Source organism: Lissotriton helveticus, chromosome 9, assembly GCF_964261635.1.
Source record: "Lissotriton helveticus chromosome 9, aLisHel1.1, whole genome shotgun sequence".
NCBI lineage: Eukaryota > Metazoa > Chordata > Amphibia > Caudata > Salamandridae > Lissotriton > Lissotriton helveticus.
Window position 1 is genome coordinate 1,121,053,111 of NC_136070.1, and position 23,115 is coordinate 1,121,076,225.

General features: G+C 44.0%; 1 protein-coding gene across 14 annotated transcripts in view; it reads right to left on the reverse strand.

The window, feature by feature from the left end:
* Positions 1–23,115, reverse strand: part of CADPS (calcium dependent secretion activator) — a 1,592,252-nt gene that overhangs the window by 661,625 nt on the left and 907,512 nt on the right. For all 14 annotated transcript variants that reach the window (XM_078661538.1, XM_078661533.1, XM_078661537.1 and 11 more), the window contains exon 11: positions 2,277–2,489. In XM_078661538.1, coding sequence (XP_078517664.1) covers positions 2,277–2,489 — 213 coding nt within the window. The remainder of the gene's footprint in view (positions 1–2,276; positions 2,490–23,115) is intronic.

Sequence of the window (23,115 nt, forward strand, 5' to 3'; positions counted from 1 at the left end):
AGATGGATAACAAACATCAAAAGTTTATATAGAGGGACGTGCTTTTGGTACAAGTAAAGAATGAATATGAGAGGCATCTTAGTAATATATTTAAATAAAGGTCCGGTTGGTGAAATTCATAACCATTAGTCTCATGTGCACACCCCCAATTCTAGTATTTCCAGGTAGGCTCAATGAAGAAGGGTGCAAGTAAACACAGTGGTTATGGGACTGGGAAGCGTCAAAGGAGATTGTAAGGGTAAATTCACAAAAAAAGATTTAATGTTAGTGTAGATCATTAATATCAAGCAGAATACATAAATATTTAAAAATATAATAACAATGAGGTAATATACTGGTGGCCCAAACCTCCTTGTAATACAAACCTGAAAGCATTTCACACAGCGAATTGTATATTATTAATCAAGTATTGCACTTTAAGAGAACAGTTATCCCAGACAGTTTTCAATGCCTTACTTTATGAAAATGTATAATGCCTATCAATGATTGAAAAATTGTCGAATAATATCAGAGCACATGCTTAGCTATCATTCCATAACAGTAATATGAGTTTATGCACAGTTGGAAATGTTCTCATGGTAGCTATAGCAATTATATCTACCTAACATCAACATTGAGTTATATTTTGTGAGTGAGTGTGTGTGTATACACATACATGCACACAAGCATGTGTAATCTTTATTTTTTACTCTTTGGCCTGTTCAATGAAAGCCATGTTGACCAATGTGTCAGAATTTACTCTACCAACACTGTAATTATTGTCAATAATAGGAACTGAATTACAGTGTTTGCAATAAATCAGGTGTGCCTTAAAAATAAATCAAGATTTATTGATAAACAGGTATAAATGAATAAAGTATATACGGTAAACAGACGTATGTGCACATGAGGCACACAAATGCACACAGACACACACACACACACACACAGACACACATGCACGCTTTATCTCTACAAGAAAAAGAAAAGAATTACTAAATATGTGTGAATATATGTGTGACTTAATATAATATTTTCAGATTTGAGAAAGTACAGCAAACTATGTATCCAACTAGAGAAGATGTAAGACTGTAGTACACATTTGTTCTGTTTATAAGGAAAGTGATTTGCATTATTTTCACAACAGACTATGTGTGGAAAGTACCTTGAAAGTTAGCGACCCCTTTTAATCAAGTAGCCCACTCAACACAGGCACACAAAGGCACTGATCTGTTTCCATTTTCTTTTTCCACCTGCAAAAGGAGGTCACTTTCTTTAACTATTACTGAATCACGATTTGGAAATAATTATTACTAAAGTATGAAAATTAATTTAATTTTAAATAGCAATCCCTAGCAGTTCGCAAATTGAGCTATGTCATGAATATTAATGAGATAGGTTGCAATCACAGAAAGCAGTCAGGGTTTTTTTTAAAAATGCTACCAGTTTTTTTTTTATTTTTTTATTATAAAGACGTAGGTGTCCCATGGACTACTGCCTCTTCTAAAACAATTTTTATTTATATTCTCAAAGGTGAAGGGGTCCCCATGGGACCCCTTCCCATTTATGAATGCATTACCACTGCACTTCTAAAGTTGGTAAGTTATTGTTTTGCAACCGGAGTTGGGTTGCAGAACATAAATACATACCATTTTGATTCGATATTTTGGAAGGGAAGCCCCGTCCAAATGCTGAATCAGTATTTGGTCGCAAACCAAAATTGCGATTCTGTAATATCGAATTGCAGTTTGGGTTTGATACATACTTTTTAGCAGTTGTAAATGGGCCGATTCTGTGAATCAGCCCATTTGGGACCGCAAAAAAGGTTGATACATCTGGCCTTCTATACCTATACTGAAACATTGGTCAACATGGCTATTCCTTTTCAGCAACCCTTTCCAATTATTACAATGTAAGCATTGCTATACTCCAAAGTGGAACTACGAGTAAAAGAATTTCAAGTGTACAATAAACTATTAAACTTTTCAGTAATATGTGGAATTAAGCTTCAGGCTAAGCAATAGAACCAAAACGGACTAGGTGCCAATAATGATAGAATTTAAAAGGTAGCACCAATTACTATGCATATTAACAATTATAAAATGTGACATATTGAGACAAACCTTAGCCTTAGATGAATAGAGGGCTCAGGAATATTTGATGTTTGTAAATATACGAAAAGACTGGAATCTTTGATGGGCATCAATATAGGTTTTTTCCAAGTAGTCTGTGCTTGGAATGTATACGTTAATTGGTTAAAGTGGATTTCTCATTCTTAACATGACCAATTTACTTACAAAATTGGGAGATTGGGGCATCTAGCTGGGGCACATTTCCTCCTTTTGCATTGAGTTTTTGAACTTGGGTAGGAGGAACAGGTTTATGGGATTGGCCAGTGGCTCGATACATTGCCTGGACCCAAAGAATGCGATCCTGTTCATCATCGCTGGCAAAGATCACAGTGTCTCCTTCTTTTACTGCATTAAAAAATGATCTGCCACCCTCCAAACCTAGAAAACATTAAATAAAGAGAAGAAAGACATCATGTTACAATTTCAAAATTATGATAGTATCATCCCCTGCTTCGAAGAACACAAAGCAAGCAGTTTTCAATGTAAGAGCTGTGATGAAAGACCCATCTTTATCACTTGACATCATTGATTCACTTTTATATTCTGGGTTTAGACTCTACAGCACACTGCAATACACTAAACTGAATTCTTATCTGTAAACAACTTCTAAACAGGGTGAGAGCTGAGCAAGTTAAATGGAGCTGCAAGATAAAATTACAATATTTCACAATAAGGCACAATTTTCAGGAAAACAATTGTAGCTTTAAACACAAAGTCGGAACTAGGATTTTCATTGCTTACTCCAAAACAGAAACAACTCAGTTTGGAAATAGCACTCTACCCAAATAAGTTAAAACCATAGAAGTGTTGCATGCATTACAGGTATTATGGATACTTACATAGGAAAGTCTTACAGGTGCTGGTGCAGCAGCAAACTCAATTGTTTACAGGAGCAATAGAGTACACTTACTAAATAAAGTACATTCCAAGTAAGTCTGTTATACCTGCTGCTCAGCCAGTGTGAATGTGCTCTGGAATGTTGGTGTGCATGGTGATGTAATGGAACTCAACAGAACTGAACTTACATGAAACAAAGCTGAGAAGCAATGCTGAGAAAACAACTCAAACAAGGAATTTTAAGGACTCTTGGAAACGTGAAGTGCACTTAGAGACAGTTTGCCCTCTAGCCACACCAGTATCCTAACCCACCGGACAGCCTAACAGCCAGGGCATGCTGAAACCTTTTACATCCTCACAGGCGCTTTGGACTTGTGTCATCCCCAGTGTTCATCTATGAGTCTCCCTGCCAGCCAGGTTGTGAGAATTTGACTGCTGTGTCATATTACATGTGCTGGGAAAGTCAATAGCACACCAGAAGAATGTTGTTGTGCTGTGGTACCTTCATTATTGGACTGTGTCAATCACAACCTCGGAGTCACTGTGGAGGAGAGCTTTTACCAAGGCACTTCATTGTGGGACCTTATTGAGCCGGTAGGAAAGTATCCGTGTGGTGAGCTGTGAAGGGTATTACAGATTTCATCATTATCTTGTTTGTCATAACGTGGAGTCTACTGTTTATTTCAAGAGCTGTTTGTTTTTGCCCCTTTCATTAGCGTTTTTCAGTTGTGGGACCTTACTATGACATGTTGCGTGGGCGGCCCAACTTTTACTGCACCGTGTGACTCTTGTCATGTTAACTGCACCGCGAGGTATGGCACATGGGCAAGGGTGTGCCAACCTGAGGAATCGTAAGACGATCAAGGCCATTATTATTACCAGCAGATTTGAATGGGCCGCGAGATGGGGCCGCGAGATGGAGCCGCGAGATTAGAATGGGTCACGTGACGGAGTTACCACACCTTCCCTTTGCTATGGTGTCGCGTTGCCATGGTGACGTCTGCTCCATCTGCTTTGTTTGTGTTCCTATCTGCTCATGGATGTTTTGCCACATCTGCATGCCTGGAGGCACCCCGGACGCTATGAGCATGCGTGCTGCTTCCATCCAGCAATCTTTCCTACTTCTGCTCAGAGTGGATTCACCTGATTCCTCACCAGTGAACGCGCTTATTGTGTTGAGTGCTGCACCAGCTTGCCGTTTTCGCACCCTCAGAAATGTGTGAGAGCTGCTATTTCTTTTTGAAGTTGCCTAAGTTCCTCATCCACTTTTTTTTTGCTGGTGAGCAAGCCTCCTTGTTGGGACACTTGAGTATAATTAGCAGAAGCATACGCCGGTGAGTGAAATATGATGAGATGACTAAATGTCCATTGAGCAACTCGGCTATACCACTATCAACATTAACTTTTTCCTGGTCTTCTGCCCGCTCTGACATTACAAGAATTCAACTCAGCGTAATCCTGCTTATCCTTGTATAAACTTTCCTGGGGAATCTGCCTAACTTGTATTGTGGAAAAGTTGTTGATTTGTTTTGTTTTCCCATTCAGTTCTAATGAGTTTTAGATCACACAGCTGCATAATTTTTCTCCATTTTGGGGTTTTGTGGGCAGTTTAAATTTTCAGTGTGTACATGCTGGGTTTTTGGACACTCATTTTGTGTGTAGTTCTCCATTTATTTACATGGAGCCTTTCTTAGCGTGATGAGCACATTTAAGATGTTTTCTACTTCAGCAGATTTTTAGAGGTTTCGCACATTGTATTTTAATTGGTACAGTGAGAGAGTGGTGTTTTTTTTTCGTTTCAGAGAGGGAATCTCTTACTTTAAATGTCATGAAGTTGTGCAGGGGGTTGTGTGCTGTGCTCACGATTCTTGTTCCTGAGTGTAGGGCACTGTTCATGCCATATGTTTTGTGTGGAGTTGTTGTTTCACACATACAACCCTTTCTATGGGTAAGGGTGGAGGGCAGCATTTATGCCATTTTTTTTTGGTGTGGAATGATTTTCCACATTTTTTACGTTTTTCTTTTGCTAGTTTGCATGGTTCTCTACCATGCCCTGCAGTTGGTATCCTTCATACCACTTTCTTGTTGGCCTGGCCAGCCAGCTTGCTTTTTGGTATCTGGGTTTAGTTTGTGTTTTGTGGTGTGGTAGTGTGTGCATTTTCTTGGTTTGGTTAAAAAGGGAGATGGTGTGTGTATATCCCTTTTATTATCTTTATTTTATCATTTGTTGTACACATGCATGAAATGTTTCCATCTTTTATCTGCATGCTTTTGCATCAGCACTTTGCTACACTGATTATTTGCTTCTATTTGTTCTGATGTCTCTGTGTTGCACGTAATAGTTTTATTGTCATCCTTTCCATGCACTATTTCTAATCTTATTCTTTTTAGAGCTTCTTTGTCATTTGTATATAGAGAAGGAGATGTGTCATAACTGCTTCTCTGCCAGTGTGAATGTGCTGTGGAATGTTGGTGTGCATGGTGATGTAATGGAATATGAGGATGCCTGGATGTGTAGAGTGTCAGTTGGAGTATGGGCTAAGCAGCAGGAAAGCTGCTCCTGGTGGGGCTCTACTTTACATCTTAACAACTTATCCTGAATAAAACTACTTCAAAACTTAATTGGACATTACTACAAACTCCTTATTTTAAGCGTGCTTTTCTGCAGGACTAAGTAAGGGGGATATTTTGTATACGTATGATGGTGATAATAAATATTAACAACCATTGGCACGACCAACAGATCTGAAGTTGTTTACCAGCCTTTTGACTCATCCATGTTTATTTTGGGGTACACTGTATGTCCTCAATCTGAAAAACAAACATTGGCTAAAATAAAAATATAAATCTTGGGCCTCAAAAAGCAGCATTTACTCAAGTAGTCTATGTAATTTAAAGGAACTATTTTGTATGTGGTCCATGTGAAACGGAAAACGTCATCATTCGCAGTGAAGCTAGTAAAAGGCTTAAAGTGGGGTGACCCACTACCCCGTGTAGGTGGAATAAACAATGTGGATGACACAATAAGCATGCAGTGTTTGGCATGCCCAGATGCTTTTGTCAAACCTTGGAGGGTTTGACAAAAAGGCATCTAAAAAGGCATCTAAAAAAGGCAAATTGTATTGCCAACTAACACACCATTTCATGTGGACTCTTTTTCAACTGTTTCATTGGGACATTTGGAAGCTGTTTTGTGCATTATTGGTGGGTGGCGACACCTGTCTGCCTACACCAGCACCATTAGTTGAGTCACACTGCCTCTGCAGCCATATCTATCTATCTATCTATCTATCTATCTATCTAAATGTATATACTTAAATATATACAACACAGTAGCATTCATCACTGTGTAGTTATATTTAGGACCATGTTACGATAGAAAATCGATTTTTGGTTTTGCTAATAACGACACAGTTTGGTGAAGCTTCATAAAACGTTCACAAATAAAAATCATTCACCTCAGCTTCTTCCTGGAAGGTTTCAGGATGGTCTGTCAAGAGGGGGGGCCTAGAAAAAGGGGAACTCAATACACAATTTTCCCATTCAATTTCCATAGAGAATTTCGAACAGTATTACAGCCAAAATGGCTGAACCAAATTCCACCCAATTAAGCAGAAAGCCAGATCTTTACCCAGAAAACCTGCTTTCTATCATTTGGTGTAAATATGTTCAGTATGTTTTTGACAAATTAAGGTTCAAAATGTATGGATATCTGGGCTGTTGGTGTCCAGATGGGTTCTGACTAGCCTGTTTAAAGGGGACTGGTCAATCCTGATTGATTGGTCACAACCTAACCAATATGATGTGGCAGCAATTACAGAAATCAGGAACAAGGTCCTTATTGAAATATGTTGTAGTGAATCGCAGGTTTAGTAGGTCAAAATGGGCACAAATAAAGTGTGATATTAGATTTTATTCTCATTATAAATTATTTGTTGGCAGTTCCAAACTAATTATAGGAATTGTGGTGTATTTTTACCCTGTGTAAAATGCTGAACTCATGCTGGGAATCGATGAAACATAATTGACAGAAAACTGATTTCTGTCATGGGTTTCTCATAGAGGTTTTGGAAGGTTCTACAGAATCTAAAATGACAGCATATTATCTGTAAATTTGCACTATCTTCCTCAGCCATGTGAAAATAAAGTCTGAAATACTGATTAAAACATGTACTTCCAACATCAGCAGCAAGTTGTCAGTTAATTCTACAGTGTTTTACTGCGACCTCCTGAAGTGTTCTCCTGAACAACTAGAGAGCTAACATTTTGCCTTATGACAAATGTGTGGCAGACTGGAAGCCCTTGATTGAATCAAAGCTGTGAAATGTAAAACATTTCCTTTAGAATTGAACAAAATGAGAGATGTTCAAATTGTCATAGATATTATGGATAGTGCTGTAGAAAGCAAAATGAGGACATATTTTCTACAAGTTCTCAAATATTCCTCCTCATTCATTTCAGTAACACATTATGATATACAGACTGATTCACATACTTTCAACACTAGCAGCAGCCTTCTACTTAACTCCCTTGTAATCAACTGTAGCTTTATCACATGTTCTAAAGAGCAACACAATTGCTAACATTCTGTACTTGTGACACGTGTGGCATACCTGAATGTCATCTTGATTAAATCATAGCTGCAAAACTGAAAACATTTCCTACAGAGGATACACTGCAGTAAATGAGGAAGCTTAATACTAACAAAAAGGTATCCCAAGATGGTTGCCAGAGAAAAAGGAGCCCAAATGTAGCACCAATATGACTCAAATGTAGCCCAAATGCAGCCCAATGACAGGTGTTCAAAGTGATTATGTAACTCATACAACATATAATCTAGTGATAAATTGGTTTAAACAAACTTAAAACTAGCAACTACTGTAAACATCCTTTGTCACTATGTGAGAAATCAGAAAATGTGACTTCATTGTAACCATAATTTCTGTGAGAAAAAGACTACTCTCATTTATTTCATTTCTAAAGAAAATGCTTTAGGTTTTACAGTTTGGATTCCATCAAAATGCTTTCACGGCTGGAATAAGGTAATGGCATAGACTAAGAAAATGGAGGGCAGGAGGGAGGTGGAAAGGGTAGCAGTCCGACCAGGCAGTGAAGGAGGCAGGGATAGTGGCAGCACAGATGACCATACAGAACAGGTAGTAGGGCAGTGGCAGCACACAGAACCATGAAGGGCAAGAGGAAATGGGGCAGGAGCTCACAGCTGGATGAAAAAAGGTAGGAGGAGGAGGAGGGTCAGGGGCAGCAAGCTGACCAAGCAGGGCAGGTGGGAGGGGCAGTGGCAAACAAATGACCATGGAGAGGAATAGGGAGGGGACAGGGGCATGCACATGTACAACATGGGCAGGGGCCAAGAGCAGCAAGCTGACCATGCAGGACAGGCAACAGGGTTGGTTGCAGCACAACGGATAATGGGGAGGCAGGAGAGAGGGGGCAGGGTAAGGCCAGGGATGGCAGGAAGTGATAGAAGCAATAAGCTAATCATGCAGGGCAGGCAGGAGGGCAGTGGCAGCGCAACAGACAATGAAGGGCTGACAGAAGAAGAAGTGGCAGCACAGTGCGCCGTGGAGAGCAGAAGGGAAGTGGGTAAGGGAACATATGTGGTCAAAGGAGGGTGGGGTAGGAGACAGGGACAGCAAGCTAACCACACTGGACAGACGGGAGGAGCAGTGCCAGCACAACAAACCATACATGACAGGCATAAAAGCCAATGTCAGTACAACAGACAACAGAGGGCAGGATGTCGAGTGCAGGGGCCTGCACATGGACAATGGAGGGGAAGATGGAGGTGGGCAGGACAGGAGCAGCAAGCATACAAAGTGCAGGACAGGTAGGAGTGCCAGGTAGGAGAGCCAGTGAAAGCACTATATATAATTTAAGGCAGCAGGGAAATAACAAGTACGCACACAGACAATCAAGGGAAAGTGGGACTGGGGCAGGGGCCAGGCACAGGAGGGAGGAGGGGGAGTGGCAGCACAAAAGTCCATGGGGGGCAAGAGGGAGGGGACAGGGGCATGCACAAAGGATCATGCAGGGTAGAAGTACGCAGTAGGGCCTGAACTCAGAAAAAGAGGGCAGGGGATGAGGAGAGGGGCAGCACAACAGACCACTCAGGGCGGGCATTGGCAGCACTACGGACCATGGAAGGAAGATGGGGGGTAGCACTATGAAGCATGGAGGGTAGAAGAGAGGGAATAAGGTAATGGAAGGCAGGGTGGAGAGGGCATGGACAGGGACAACAAACTGATCAGGCTGGACAGGCAAGAGGGGCAGGTTCAGGACAACAGACCATGGAGGACAAGTTGGGGGAATAGGGGCATTGATTTAAAAATAAATGTATAGCAAGGTGGAGGGGGCATGGATAGGGGCAGCAAGTTGACCATGCTGGGCAAACAGGAGTGGCAGCTCAATGAAACATGGTGGACAAGAGGTAGGGGGCAGGACTTGCGCACAGACATTGGAAGGCAGCAACAAGCAGGGTAGGGGAAGCAAGCTATGTGCAGAGGCCAAGCAGGAAAGCAGTGTCATAGCATCAGACAAAGAAGAGCAGAGGGAGGGGGCATGTGCAAGGCCTACAGGCTAATCATTGAGGGAGAGCAAGAGGTTAGTAACAGTGTATCAGATCAATGCAGAGCAGGAGGGAGAGGGCATGGTCATGGAGTTCGAAAACAGAGGGCATAGAGGAGGTGAATAGGGACAGCAAGTTAACCATGCAGGGCAGGCGGGAAAGGCAGTGGAAGCAAAACAGCCATACTGGGCTGGAGTGAGGACGCAACAGCATGGACTTTGACAATGAAGGGTAAGGAGGAGAGGGCAGAGGCAGCAGGCAGACCTCCAAGGGCCCCCCTGCAGCTTAAACCGACAGGACATATTGCATTACCAACCAAATGACATTTCCACCAGGTGGCATTCAGTTTAAATGTAGGACTGGTCCATTTTTCATTTTGTTCTCAAATTGTAATTTTCTATTGTTCTTGTTTGTCATTATATGTTGTCATATTGATTCTGATGTCAGAATGTGTTTTGAAATTTACAGTATAACTGCAAAAACAAAAAGACATGTGAAGAAATGTTCTAATACATTTTGAGATTATTACTGAAGAAAAGTTAAATTAATTTACAAGGGCCATTTAAAAGGACATGTTTGGTCCTTTATGTTGGATTGTGGATATAGAATTTGGTGCCTAGACATTGTTTTTGTTTATAAACTTTAAGGGGACTAGGTTGCAACTTATGGGCCGAACCCTTTCTTTTTCTTAATGCTTGAGTGGGGACAGCACAACAGACAACGGACGGAGGTAGGTTGGGGGTAAGGACAAGCACAAAGGATAATGAAGGGCAGGGAGGAAAGGGCAGTAGTAGGGGCAGCAAGCAGACAACTTTAGGATGGTCAGCAGGTGGAGGAAACTGTCCACAAAGGGCTGGGTGGATGGGGCAGGGGCAAGTAAATCTTGAATGGAGGGCAGGCAGAAGGGAGGCAAGGGCAGCAATCTGACCACTAGAAGGCTGGCAAGGTCAACACAATGGACCACAAAGTGCTGGAGGGAAGGGCATGAACATGGGGAATAGAGGAAAGGTTGGGGGGCAGGGCCAGCAAGTTGACCACTAAGTGCAGGCGGAGGGACCATGGTCATGCAGATGGAGAAGGAGGACAGGCAGGATGTGGGCGATTATAGATGATTTATTTGCCTAAACCAGTGTGTCTTTCTATCGGTTTCTCGTGAATGTTGAACAGATTGCCTGTGGTGAGATGTGGATTGGTCCCAAACAGTGGAAAAAAGACTTGGATATGGAGAGGTACTTTTTCTTCTATGAACAGGGTGTCCTTGTTGGGCATTTCCTAGCCCGTTCCTGAGCATCAAAGTGTGCCTACACTGTAACTGGCAGATGTAGCTCAAACCTAGGCCTGTCTCCATTTGTCTTCCTAATCAGCAAGACTCCAAACCCAATGGGAAGGGAGAGCTACCTCAGAACTGGTTTGGAGTAAGCAAAAGGGAGGGTTTACCCATTTCAATAGCAACACCTCTGGGTGGGAACAGGGGCTCTGAAAAGGGAAGCGAGGTCGTGCCCAGTTGGTTTTTGGAAGAGAGGGGCACTATGGGATAGGTTAAATAAAAGCACAAAGGAAGTGTTGCAAAAGTGGGTGGAGTCACTCATGGGAACGTTTAGTTCATTGACTGGGGTGTAGCCAGGAGATTCCCCCATCCATAGATTGGCACTGAGGATAAATGTAGAATTCCCTTCCCCTCCTCAGACCACTGCTGAACCTGTGAGTAATCAGAAGAAGGGCTGCCCCGCTGTCTGCAAAATCTGAAGAGATATTGGACCTGCTTGCCTTGAGCTCAGGACTCCACAAGAGGTGCCCAGGGTCAGTTGTCTGACCTCCTCTTCAAGCTACTGGGACAAAACAAGCTTCCACAGGCCATTCGTGCAACTGCCAAGCTGAACAGTTCCAATTGGATCTGCCCTAGACCTTGCTGCTGGCCACTGCAGGAGTGAGATCCTGGACTCTTGGCTTGTGTTAAAATGTATTCTACCTAAATTCCATGAAACCTAGGACTTAAAAATGTTATGCTATCAGAACCTACTGGGGTCCGGGACCAACCTGCCAAGTCAATCTGATGAAGGTTCATCACCGCTGAGCCAAAAATTCAAGTTGCTCCTGCAGCATTCTTCCCCACAGTGGCCAACCATGTCCCATCTGTACCTCGCAGAGAAGGTGTCCAAGGGTAGAAATCTTCATCATATGAAGGCATGAAAACTATCCAACTGGTCAGTGACCGTCTCTGGGCACAAAATTCAAATTTCTCCTGCTCAGAGCATTCCTGGCAAAACTCAACAGTTCACCAAGAACCTGCCCAGTGGCTATCTAACTATGTGGAGACCTCTTTGACTAAAGCCTGCTGCCGTTGACCCACTGAGGAGTTTTTACTTCCATTCCAGAGACTAAGTCTCAAAGGTAAAACCTTTCACCAGAACAAACCTGGTCCTTGTACTCAAAACATGTTCCATCACAGTTGTGCTTAACTTTTGACTTTGACCTGTTCTAGTGCGACTAGATAAGCATGGTTAGCACTTAACACTTTTTGGCACTGATTTGAAACTTAAACTTAACAAATTCATAATTTCAGGTCTACTTATTGGATTTTTGATGTTTTGATGTCATTCTATATATTAAAGTATTCTAAGGTTTTCTAAATTGGCTTGGTATTTTTCTTGTGTTGTGTTTTTTGTTGTTGCAAGGATTGTAAGTGTTATTTGAGGTGGGTTCTCACTCCTGTCAACTAATACTCCAATATCTTACAGTAATTAAACATATGGGAAGAGTAATGTTTGTTAGATAAGTTACCAAACCTGCAAATAGGTAGATTAGTGTTGTTCCATGTTTAAGCAAATGTATAGAATTACATACATTCTTAAACTTGAGGAAACTCAAGACTATGCTTGATGGGGAATAATGTAACTGCACAGTGGTTCTTCCAAACTGTTGATTATCACCTGAACACAGTGAGCATTAAGGACAGGGTGTATATCTTGATGAGCAGGAGGGATCTTATTGTAGGTGCATGTTTGCTGCTCTTGATTATTAAGCACCAATGTACAAAGTTTCATCTAATAATAAGCAAACATGATAGTAATAAATATGTAATATCGCTTGTCTTTACACAATCTTAATTATCTTCACACTTTCTCTATTGCCATTTATAAGGTCATAATTAGCCGAATGGCACCCCCTGCCTAGTTTTAGTTTAGAAAATGACCAGGTCTTAATATATAGAAGACTAATCAGAAAATCAGAAGCAACATAATACTCCTGACTCCGTTGCTGGTCAGAAGCCTATGATGGGATCAGGTTGAAGAGGAAAACAATGTTTCTACAGGCCAGACAATGTGGACTTGTGGGTCCCAATCAAAGAGCATGTTTCAATACGGAATAACACAAAGATTTGTTTCTAATCACTCATTGTTCTCCTTCTAATCACTAGTTTTCCTCCATCTAATCACTCTTTTTTCTCCATTTAATCTCTTGTTTTTCTCCATCTAATCACTCATTATTCTCCATCTAATCACTCGTTTTCCAACTGTTTTCTCCATTTAATCACACGTTTTTTCTAATCTAATAATTTGTTTTCTCTATCTAATCACTTGTTTTTCCACTGTTTTATCTCCACTTAATTACTCAGTTTCCCACTGTAATATCAGCTTTCTCTACCTGCTAGTTTTTCCACCTTCACGCAGCTTCTCCCTCCCACTGCCCTCCTCTCGCTAACCCCACCCAGTGCTCCGCCTCCTCCCCGGATCTACTTAATGGAGGTTGTAGCACGGCTGTGCCACAGGTGTGCCAAAGGCAAGCCCGTCTGTGCCTGTTCATGCCTGGACCATGCCCAGCGCCAAGAACCCTTGCTGTTCTACCACCCACTGCTACACCAAAACCGAGCAGATAGCCCTGAACCCCATACCCTGAAACAGCTGCAGCCATTCCTCTCTATGCTCAACAGTAGGACCATTCTTCTGCTGCCCCTGTCTCTTCTTCTGTGACTCCAGAGCACCCGCTCACTACCACTATGCCCACCACGACTGAGCAAGGACAAATCTACTTTGTCTCTTAGTCAACACCCGATCACTCGGCAAACATGCCACTGAGATCTGGGACACCATCTCCTCTCTCATCCCTGATGCTGTCTTCTTCACTGAGACCTGGCTCAACTTGACATCCATGCCTGACATCACCACTGCCATATCCAATGGTTACAAGATAGCACACCAGGACTACATCAACAGACACCATTAGCCACAAAGAATCCATACACTGCACCACTGCCACAGACGACACCACACCTCAAATTTCAACTCAAAACAGATGGAAAAACAAACATCAGAGTCACACACTCCCACACAGCTACAGGACCACACCTCGGCTTTTATGACACCATCTCCAACTTCATTTACCCATTGACCATTAATACCAAAAACGTAATCATCCTCAGAGACCTCAATTTTTACCTCCACAACGCCAACACAGACAACCTTCTCGAAAGCATGAACAAACTCAGCCTCGTCCAAATAGTCACTGACACCTCTCACAACACCAGACACAGGGTTCGACCCAATTTTCCTAGCCAGAAACAGAGTCAGGTACAGCCATGTCACCAAGTACACCTGAAAAGACCACTCAATATTCCACTTTACCATCACAACAGCACCCACCACTGCCACCAAGCTGCACAACACCACACAAAGGAGCTGAAACAAAATATTCAAAAGCCAATGGTCTGATGCCCTCAACACCTCCCATCCTGACACCACTACTGACCTCAAAGAGGCTATCAAGAACTTCACCACCTGGATCACTGACTGTGTAGACAGATTTGCCCCGATCAAGCCCACCAAACTCAGGAGCGCCACCAAATATATCAGTTAGTACACTGCGAAACTGAGGACCACAAAACACATTTGCAAGCAAATAGAAAGGAAGTGGAGCACTAGCAAGGAGTCTAATGACTGCACCACCCTCGAGACAGCATTCAACCACTATCACCAACTCCTGAAAGGGCCAAAAAAGAATGCCCTGCCTCACCACCTTGAAACCAGCTCTAACTGCACCAAAGAACTCTTCATCATCGTTAAGGAGTTTTCCAACACTTCAGCAGCTGAAAACATCACCTCTTCCTAAGATCTGTATGACACCCTGGTAGACTTCTTCCATGACAAGATCTCTTCCATCTACAAACAATTTGACCCCTAACCTGCCACTGCCAGCCTTCTCAGCCTCTTCGCCCCCACTGACACCTACCCCAAACACCGGCTCACTGCATGGGACCAGCTCACCTCCCAGATCACCACCCCCTTCATGTACTCTGGGCACTCAGAAACCCATGGACCCCTACCACATGTTCAACCTCTAAAACAAGCCTATTAGCAATAAGCTCACCAACATCTTCAAAACATCCATCACATTAGCCACCTTCCCCAAAAAATGGAAACATGTTGGAGTCCCACCCCTCCTCAAGAAACTGTCCATAGATATAAAGGAGCTCAAGAACTACTGGCCCATCTTCCTGCTCCCTTTTCCCACTAAGGTCCTTGAAAGTCAATTAACTCATGGGACTACCTGGAGAACAACAGCCTCTGGACCCATCACCAATCTGGATTCCGCTTAAACCACCGCATGGAAACCTCCCTAATCGAACTCTCCTAGACCAAGGAGAAATGGCCTCCCTGATCCTCCTTGACCTCTCAGCAGCTTTTGATACTGTGCCCCACCACACCCTGACCAAGAGGTTCCATGAGATCAGGATCCAAGAGGATTACCACAAATGGATTGCATCTTTCCTCATCAGAAAAACCCAGAGCTTTAGCCTTACACCTCGAATCTCAAGAACATCATCTGTAGCGTCCCTCAGCACCACCCTATTCAACACCTTCATGACCCCTTGGCCAACATCGCCGGGACCCATGGAATTAACATCATATCATGCAGATGATACCCAGCTTATCCTCTCTCTATCCACAGATCCATTTAGCACAAGGGCCAACTTCTGCTTTTGCATGAACCGTATCGCCCACTGGATGCAAAACGGCTGCCTTAAACTTCACACTGACAAAATGAAGGCCCTATTCTTCGGGAATAGCACCTACCTATGGAATGACTCATGGTGGTCTGTAGAACTGAGACTCTCACCCACACCAACAGACCATGCCCGGACCTAGGCACAATTTTGGACAGCAAACTCATCATGAAAAACCAGATCAATGCAGTATCCTCAGCCTGCTTCCTCTCCCTCTGCAAGCTCCGCAAGACCTTTAACGCTTTAACCACAGAGGCAATTCCGCTGTGGTGCAGGGCATTCCATTGAGTGGACGGGGCCGAGTCGGCCAACGGACGTGTGCAGCACTACTGTGGTAGTGCTTGAGTCGGCCGTTGGCTGATGGGCGCAGTTAAAGGTTTAAGTGGCTCCCAATCAGCACCAGAGGCACTATTACCCAAGCCCTCGTCCATAGCCACCTGGACTATGTAAACACCCTCTTCGCAGGAATCACCACACACCTTCTGAAGAGACTACAGACCATACAGAACTCAGCGACTAGACTCATTCTCGACCTCCACTGGTGGACAAATATCACCCTATACCTCGGGAAACTCCACTGGCTCCCTGTCGACAAGAGGTTCCAATTCAAGAGGCTAACCCACACCTACAAAGTCTTGCACAATCAAGGAACAGCATACATCAACCACTGACTGAACTTCCTCCAGTGCTCCTGTTGGACTTGGCCCTTTTTGGCAAGTTCACCCCTAAACTTTTTGCCTTTTCTCTGATGTGGTATTGGTGTTTTTAGGCCTCTGGGCACTTTAGCACAGTGGTCCAGTGTAGTGTGCACGCTCTCTGCGTTACATTTGTAAGGTTGGCCTGCCCTCCCATTGGAATTCACTGGGGATTCCCTGATCAGTGTGTGTCATTGGTAATTCCTGTTATGAGCGGAGCAGTGTGGTCAAGTCTGTATGAAATTGTGTGAATACATGCTGCGCAATGGTGTGGGCAGATTTATTGTGGTTATTTTAGAAATGCCCCTTTTAGAAGTTGGCATTTCTGTGTGCTATGTGTCTGCCTGCCTGATGTGAATTGCATGTCTGGCTTGTGAGTGACAGGGGCTGGGAGGTGTGTGTGGCTTCAGGAGGGGCAGGGTGAGTCAGCGCTGGGCTGAATAGGACATGTGGACTGGGGTAATGGGAGGGGTAATCCCCTGACTCTGAATAGGATGGTGCTTGCCCCTGTGAGGGCCCTCCCTGTGGTGCATCTGATCACCTAGCCCAACCTGACAAAGTTGAAGAGGAGCTTGAAAAACAAAGTGCTCCAAGTCCCCCCTGAACCAGTTGCATCTGGTTCCCCCATGCCCTGCACTAACAGGCAAAGAGAATCTGGGTATAAATGTAGGGGCTGTGACCCCATGAAGAGGTTCAGTTCCATGATGCCCTGCTGATCCTGCTGGGACGTGCTGCTGCTGGGGCCCAGGAGGAACTGTCAAGAGGGCTTGCCTTCCTGGACCCTGCATTGCCCCCCTTGATCTCTGAAGACCTTTTTGCTGGGACCCTTGGGCTTCTCTTGGCATCCTCCAGGACTCAGGACCTGTGCTGCATTTTGAGTGCCCTGTGAGTGCTTTTATTTTAAACTAACTGGCCTCTAAAGGGAGGGGCGAGTGTGGCCTTCGCAGCACGGCACTGCAGCCCTTTTGAGGAGGAATCCCGGCGTGAGGGATTCCCCCATGGTGGCTGAGTAGGGGATACCCACCCTCCTTTTAGGCCGCATTTGGATTTTTAATTACTGATTTGTTGGAGAGCGGGTGCCCACCCCCCTCTCCTGTTATTTGAAATAGCGGGTGCCCACCCCGCTCTATGGTGCCTTTAGAGCGGGTGCCCACCCCGCTTTTGGTTTTATTGTTCAAACGGGAGCCTACCCCTTATTACCGCCACAGAAGAAAAGTCACCGCCGCAGCCCGGAAGCCAGGCAAGCTAACTGGTTGTGGGCGGGGCCAACAATGGGAAGTGCCGGCCGGGGGGAGCGTGACGCGATGCCTGCCTCCAGGGAGATCCCACTCCGTGTTGCAGGATCCCCATGGCTGGAGAGAGCCCCATGTCCCACCAAACTGGGGAAGCAGAATCCAGGCAGGAGCTCACCCCGTGCTGGACGGTGCGGTAGAGGAGCAGGACTGAAGAGACGTTCCCCCCAGCACAGAGCCCGGTGAGTAAGGGATGGCTGGGGGGAGCAGAATCCAGGCACAGGCTCAGTGCCTATCTCTCGAGCAGACCGGCAGGAGAGCGGGCCGCTCCAACGTCACCCACATTGCATCCAGGCCCTCAAGGGGGAGCCCAGGGGGTCCAGAGGGGCCCGTGCCCCTTCCAGTTTTAGTGTCTGGGCTGTCCCGCAAGTGACCGGGCTGTCCCAACGATGGGGGCTTATTTGTTTTTAAAAAGCACAGTGGGGGTCCCGAGGAGGCACTGTGGTGCCAGGGCAGATTCCTTTTACAGCTGCCCTACCTGATAGAGGGCAGCTGCAACGTTGGGCATAATTTATTCTTAGGGCCCCAGTGGGGGTCCAGAGGCACAGTGGTGCCATGTGTTTATGCTGATCCCAGCTGCCCTGCGAGAGTACAGGCAGCTGCAACGTTTTGCACAGATTTATCTTAGAGAGTCCCAGTGAGGACCAACCCAGAGGGCACAGTGAGTTCCCATGCACACATTCGAGTTTCACAGTTGTACAGCACTTAGTGACAGCTGCAACATGTAGGTCTGCGCAATTACACACTTTGGATTCCGCTGCCTTGGCAGCAGCCCTGACTTTGTTGGACATAGGGCATTTGAGCCCCATTGAGAAGGCCAGTTGGCCAGGGGAACTGCGAGGTTTGTAGGGCGCCAGGCTCTAATGTGATTTATGTGGTGCTAGGAAATGTGACTTATATACTATGATTTATGCACCCTGTTTTATGCCTCTAGATGTGGTTTTATGATTATGAGGTTTAGCATACTGTGTTTATGTTTGAGTTCATTCTTTACTGTGATTTATGCCTCTAACTGTGGTTTAGGTATGAGGTTATTTGCCTACTGTGGTTTATGCTAGTGACATTATTTCCTAATGTGAGTTATGTTTAGGAGGTTAGGGTCTAATACGTTTAGGCTTATGAGGTTGGCGCAGAATGTATTTCACGCCTAAATGTGATACTGTACATAATATGGTTTCTGTTACAGGATGATGCTGAGTACAGTGTTTGCCAGTAATTACTGGTTGTGTTCTATGTTTACTATTTGTTTTACATTTACTATCTTTACTAAGTGATGGTTCTGACAGTGGTCCAAGTGGCCCTGTCATGGGTGTATAATCCATCACCTGTAAATATTGCCCAGTGCCAGTTGGCACAGTGTATATTGTGTGATTACTATTCTGATGTGTTATATGATAATACAAAGGTTATTTTTGATATAACCTTGTGTGGAGTTCCTTTTGTGGTGTGCCTAGTATGTTGTTGCTGTGTGCGTGTTGCGCAAAAGCTTTACACATTGCCTCCAGGATAGGCCTGACTGCTCATGCCAAGCTACCAAGGGGGTGAGCAGGGGTTATCTTTCGCGTGTAACTCCCTTGCCCTGACTAGACTGGTGGTCTCTGCCTGGTTTTGGCACAAGCCTTAGCCAACCAGAGATCCCATTTCTAACAGCTCCAGACACCTGTGTCCAGACACCTGTGTCCAGACACATTGCATCCAGGCCCTCAAGGGGGAGCCCAGGGGGTCCAGAGGGGCCCGTGCCCCTTCCAGTTTTAGTGTCTGGGCTGTCCCGCAAGTGACCGGGCTGTCCCAACGATGGGGGCTTATTTGCTTTTAAAAAGCACAGTGGGGGTCCCGAGGAGGCACTGTGGTGCCAGGGCAGATTCCTTTTACAGCTGCCCTACCTGATAGAGGGCAGCTGCAACGTTGGGCATAATTTATTCTTAGGGCCCCAGTGGGGGTCCAGAGGCACAGTGGTGCCATGTGTTTATGCTGATCCCAGCTGCCCTGCGAGAGTACAGGCAGCTGCAACGTTTTGCACAGATTTATCTTAGAGAGTCCCAGTGAGGACCAACCCAGAGGGCACAGTGAGTTCCCATGCACACATTCGAGTTTCACAGTTGTACAGCACTTAGTGACAGCTGCAACATGTAGGTCTGCGCAATTACACACTTTGGATTCCGCTGCCTTGGCAGCAGCCCTGACTTTGTTGGACATAGGGCATTTGAGCCCCATTGAGAAGGCCAGTTGGCCAGGGGAACTGCGAGGTTTGTAGGGCGCCAGGCTCTAATGTGATTTATGTGGTGCTAGGAAATGTGACTTATATACTATGATTTATGCACCCTGTTTTATGCCTCTAGATGTGGTTTTATGATTATGAGGTTTAGCATACTGTGTTTATGTTTGAGTTCATTCTTTACTGTGATTTATGCCTCTAACTGTGGTTTAGGTATGAGGTTATTTGCCTACTGTGGTTTATGCTAGTGACATTATTTCCTAATGTGAGTTATGTTTAGGAGGTTGGGGCAGAATGTATTTCACGCCTAAATGTGATACTGTACATAATATGGTTTCTGTTACAGGATGATGCTGAGTACAGTGTTTGCCAGTAATTACTGGTTGTGTTCTATGTTTACTATTTGTTTTACATTTACTATCTTTACTAAGTGATGGTTCTGACAGTGGTCCAAGTGGCCCTGTCATGGGTGTATAATCCATCACCTGTAAATATTGCCCAGTGCCAGTTGGCACAGTGTATGTTGTGTGATTACTATTCTGATGTGTTATATGATAATACAAAGGTTATTTTTGATATAACCTTGTGTGGAGTTCCTTTTGTGGTGTGCCTAGTATGTTGTTGCTGTGTGCGTGTTGCGCAAAAGCTTTACACATTGCCTCCAGGATAGGCCTGACTGCTCATGCCAAGCTACCAAGGGGGTGAGCAGGGGTTATCTTTCGCGTGTAACTCCCTTGCCCTGACTAGACTGGTGGTCTCTGCCTGGTTTTGGCACAAGCCTTAGCCAACCAGAGATCCCATTTCTAACAGCTCCAGACACCTGTGTTCCACTTCCTTCTCCCTCGCTCATACCCCATTTGCAGAAGCAAGAGTGGTGGATGTTCATTCTCCTACCTGGACGCAAAGGCATGGAACAGCCTCCCCCTACCCCTCCAGACATCCCCCTCCCTACAGGAATTCAGGAAGGAACTCAAGTGCTGGTTGTTCAACTGATTCAAACCGAGCAGTAGAACCCCCAGTGCCTGGTTACACTTGTGGATGATTAGAAGCACTATACCAATTCCTGTTTAAATGATTGATTGCTAGAAATCAATTCACAGACTGTCCCCTTTTTTTTAATTATCTTTTGCATTTATATTGTAGGTTTAATGCATTGGTTGCATGTGTTACTTCCCGAAAGATTTTTGTCAGAGGTATTTATTTCATTGCTTTACTTTGGTGGACATAATTTGGGATTTATATCTCTTACAATGTCAAACAATGACTTCAATGTTTATAATTTGCTGACCCATAGCCACCTCTAAACACCATCCATCCCTGACCTCTAAATTTCACAACCCCTGAACCCTGAAACCATTTCTACCCCTAAAGTCCACCCATCACTTACCTTTAAAAAAACTTTACTACTTCTAAACTACACCCTTGTTTGACCCCCAAACTCCATCCATTCCGGAACTCTAAAAAACCTTTCTACACCTAGACCCCACTCATCCCTGTACCCTTAAATCCCCACATCATACATAACTTCTGCCCATACCTAAAAAAACCTTAGCACCCCTAAATACCACCTATCCCTGACCCCTAACAACCCCTTACCAGCCCTAAACATCACCCATCTTCTGAACTCTAGGAAACACTTTTTACATATAAACTCCACCCATCCCTGTACCCTTAAAATCCCTCACTACCTTAAACTTCGCTCAATACTGAACCCTAAACATTTTTCTGCCATTAACCTCCAGCCACCCCTGACCCCTAAACCCCCTCAACTCCACCCATTCCTCAATTCCAGAATCACAACTGCTAATCTCAACCGATCACTGAACCTTAAAAACACTCACCAGCCCTAAACTGCAACCATCCATGAACCCTATAACATGTTCAAGAGCCCTGCCGTGCCCTCCACCCATCCCTGAATCTTAAAAACCCGCAGCACCCCTAAACTCCACCCATCTCTGAACGCTAAAATTCCCTCATTATTTTCTAATCATCACTCATCCCTGATCCCAAAAACCATCCCTAAACTCCACCCAAATATAATGTAATATTTGATTATTCCTTATAATGATCTTTCCTTTACTATGTTTCCTTTAATGTTCGATGTATTTGTATTTCCTTACAATTGTCTTTTCTTACAATTGGGTTACCTTGATTTGGATTCCTCTAATGAGGCTTCTTGGTTTTCATTTTTCAATGTATTCACATACATCATCAAAAAAAACCATTCCCTGGCTTAGAATGCTGTTGTTACATGTTGTTGCAGAACTCCACAAAGCTGAGTATCGTAACTGCAAGCGTAATATCCTTAACATCCATCATCTCCCCTCATGTGATCATACTCCAATTTAATGAGTTGCTGAGGAGCAACTTCGGTCACCTAGATGGTCCTATGCTCTAATTCCCACAATGTTCTGAGTACTTCAGCATCCTTTGACTTACTTTAAACCTAAACAATGTCTGACCTCTCTACATTTTCTACAGACCTCTTTACCTTTTTTACAATTAATATTTACCAGAACCTAATTTCATATACTCTATGTAGTTTTAGACCTCTGAATCAACCATACACATGTGTGTGGAGTTCTCCTTCTCGACTACAGAGTCTCTGCAATCTTAAGTATACATTTTAGTACAACATGTGGTTGAGATGGGAGGGAGTGAGTGGGAAGAGGTGCATAGCAGAGTTACGACAAAAGGGGATGGAATTAGGAAGAAGTAAGAAGGGTTTATGGGGATCAGGGAGGGATTTAGTGTGAAACGTCACCCACGAATACAGGAGTAAGCCACTTGCCTTACTCTGGGCACTGAGACATGTAACTTAAACTTTTGTAGTAAGTTTTCACTCAGACTTTGTGAATACTGAAAGTAGCAAACTAACTTCAAATTAAGCCTGATTCACAAAGCTAGACTTAAAACTTGGCAGCATGATTTACTACTTTCTCTGAATTCACAAACTACGTGTGGAGTTTTAAGACTCTGCACTCCCCATACTTACGTCTGCGGAATACTTCGCACTTGGAGACTCCACAGTCTGTGTGGAGAGCTAGGTGCACATAAGTATAAGGGGCCTGATTCACAAAGGTAAAGTTAGACAAAAAGTCTGAGTTTAGACCTAAAGTCCAACTTTACTACTACTAAAGTTAGACTTTTGGTTAAAGTTTAGACCAAAAGTCTAACGTAGACCAAAAGTCTAACTTTAGTAGTAGTAAAGTTAAACTTTTGGTCTAAGTTAGACTTGTGGTCTAAACTTAAACCAAAAGTCTAACTTTAGTACTAGTAGTGAGTTAGACTTTATGTCTAAATTTAGACTTCAGGTCTAAACTTAGACTTTTGGTATAAGTTTACTATTGTGAATCAGGCCCAAGGTGTGTGGAGTTG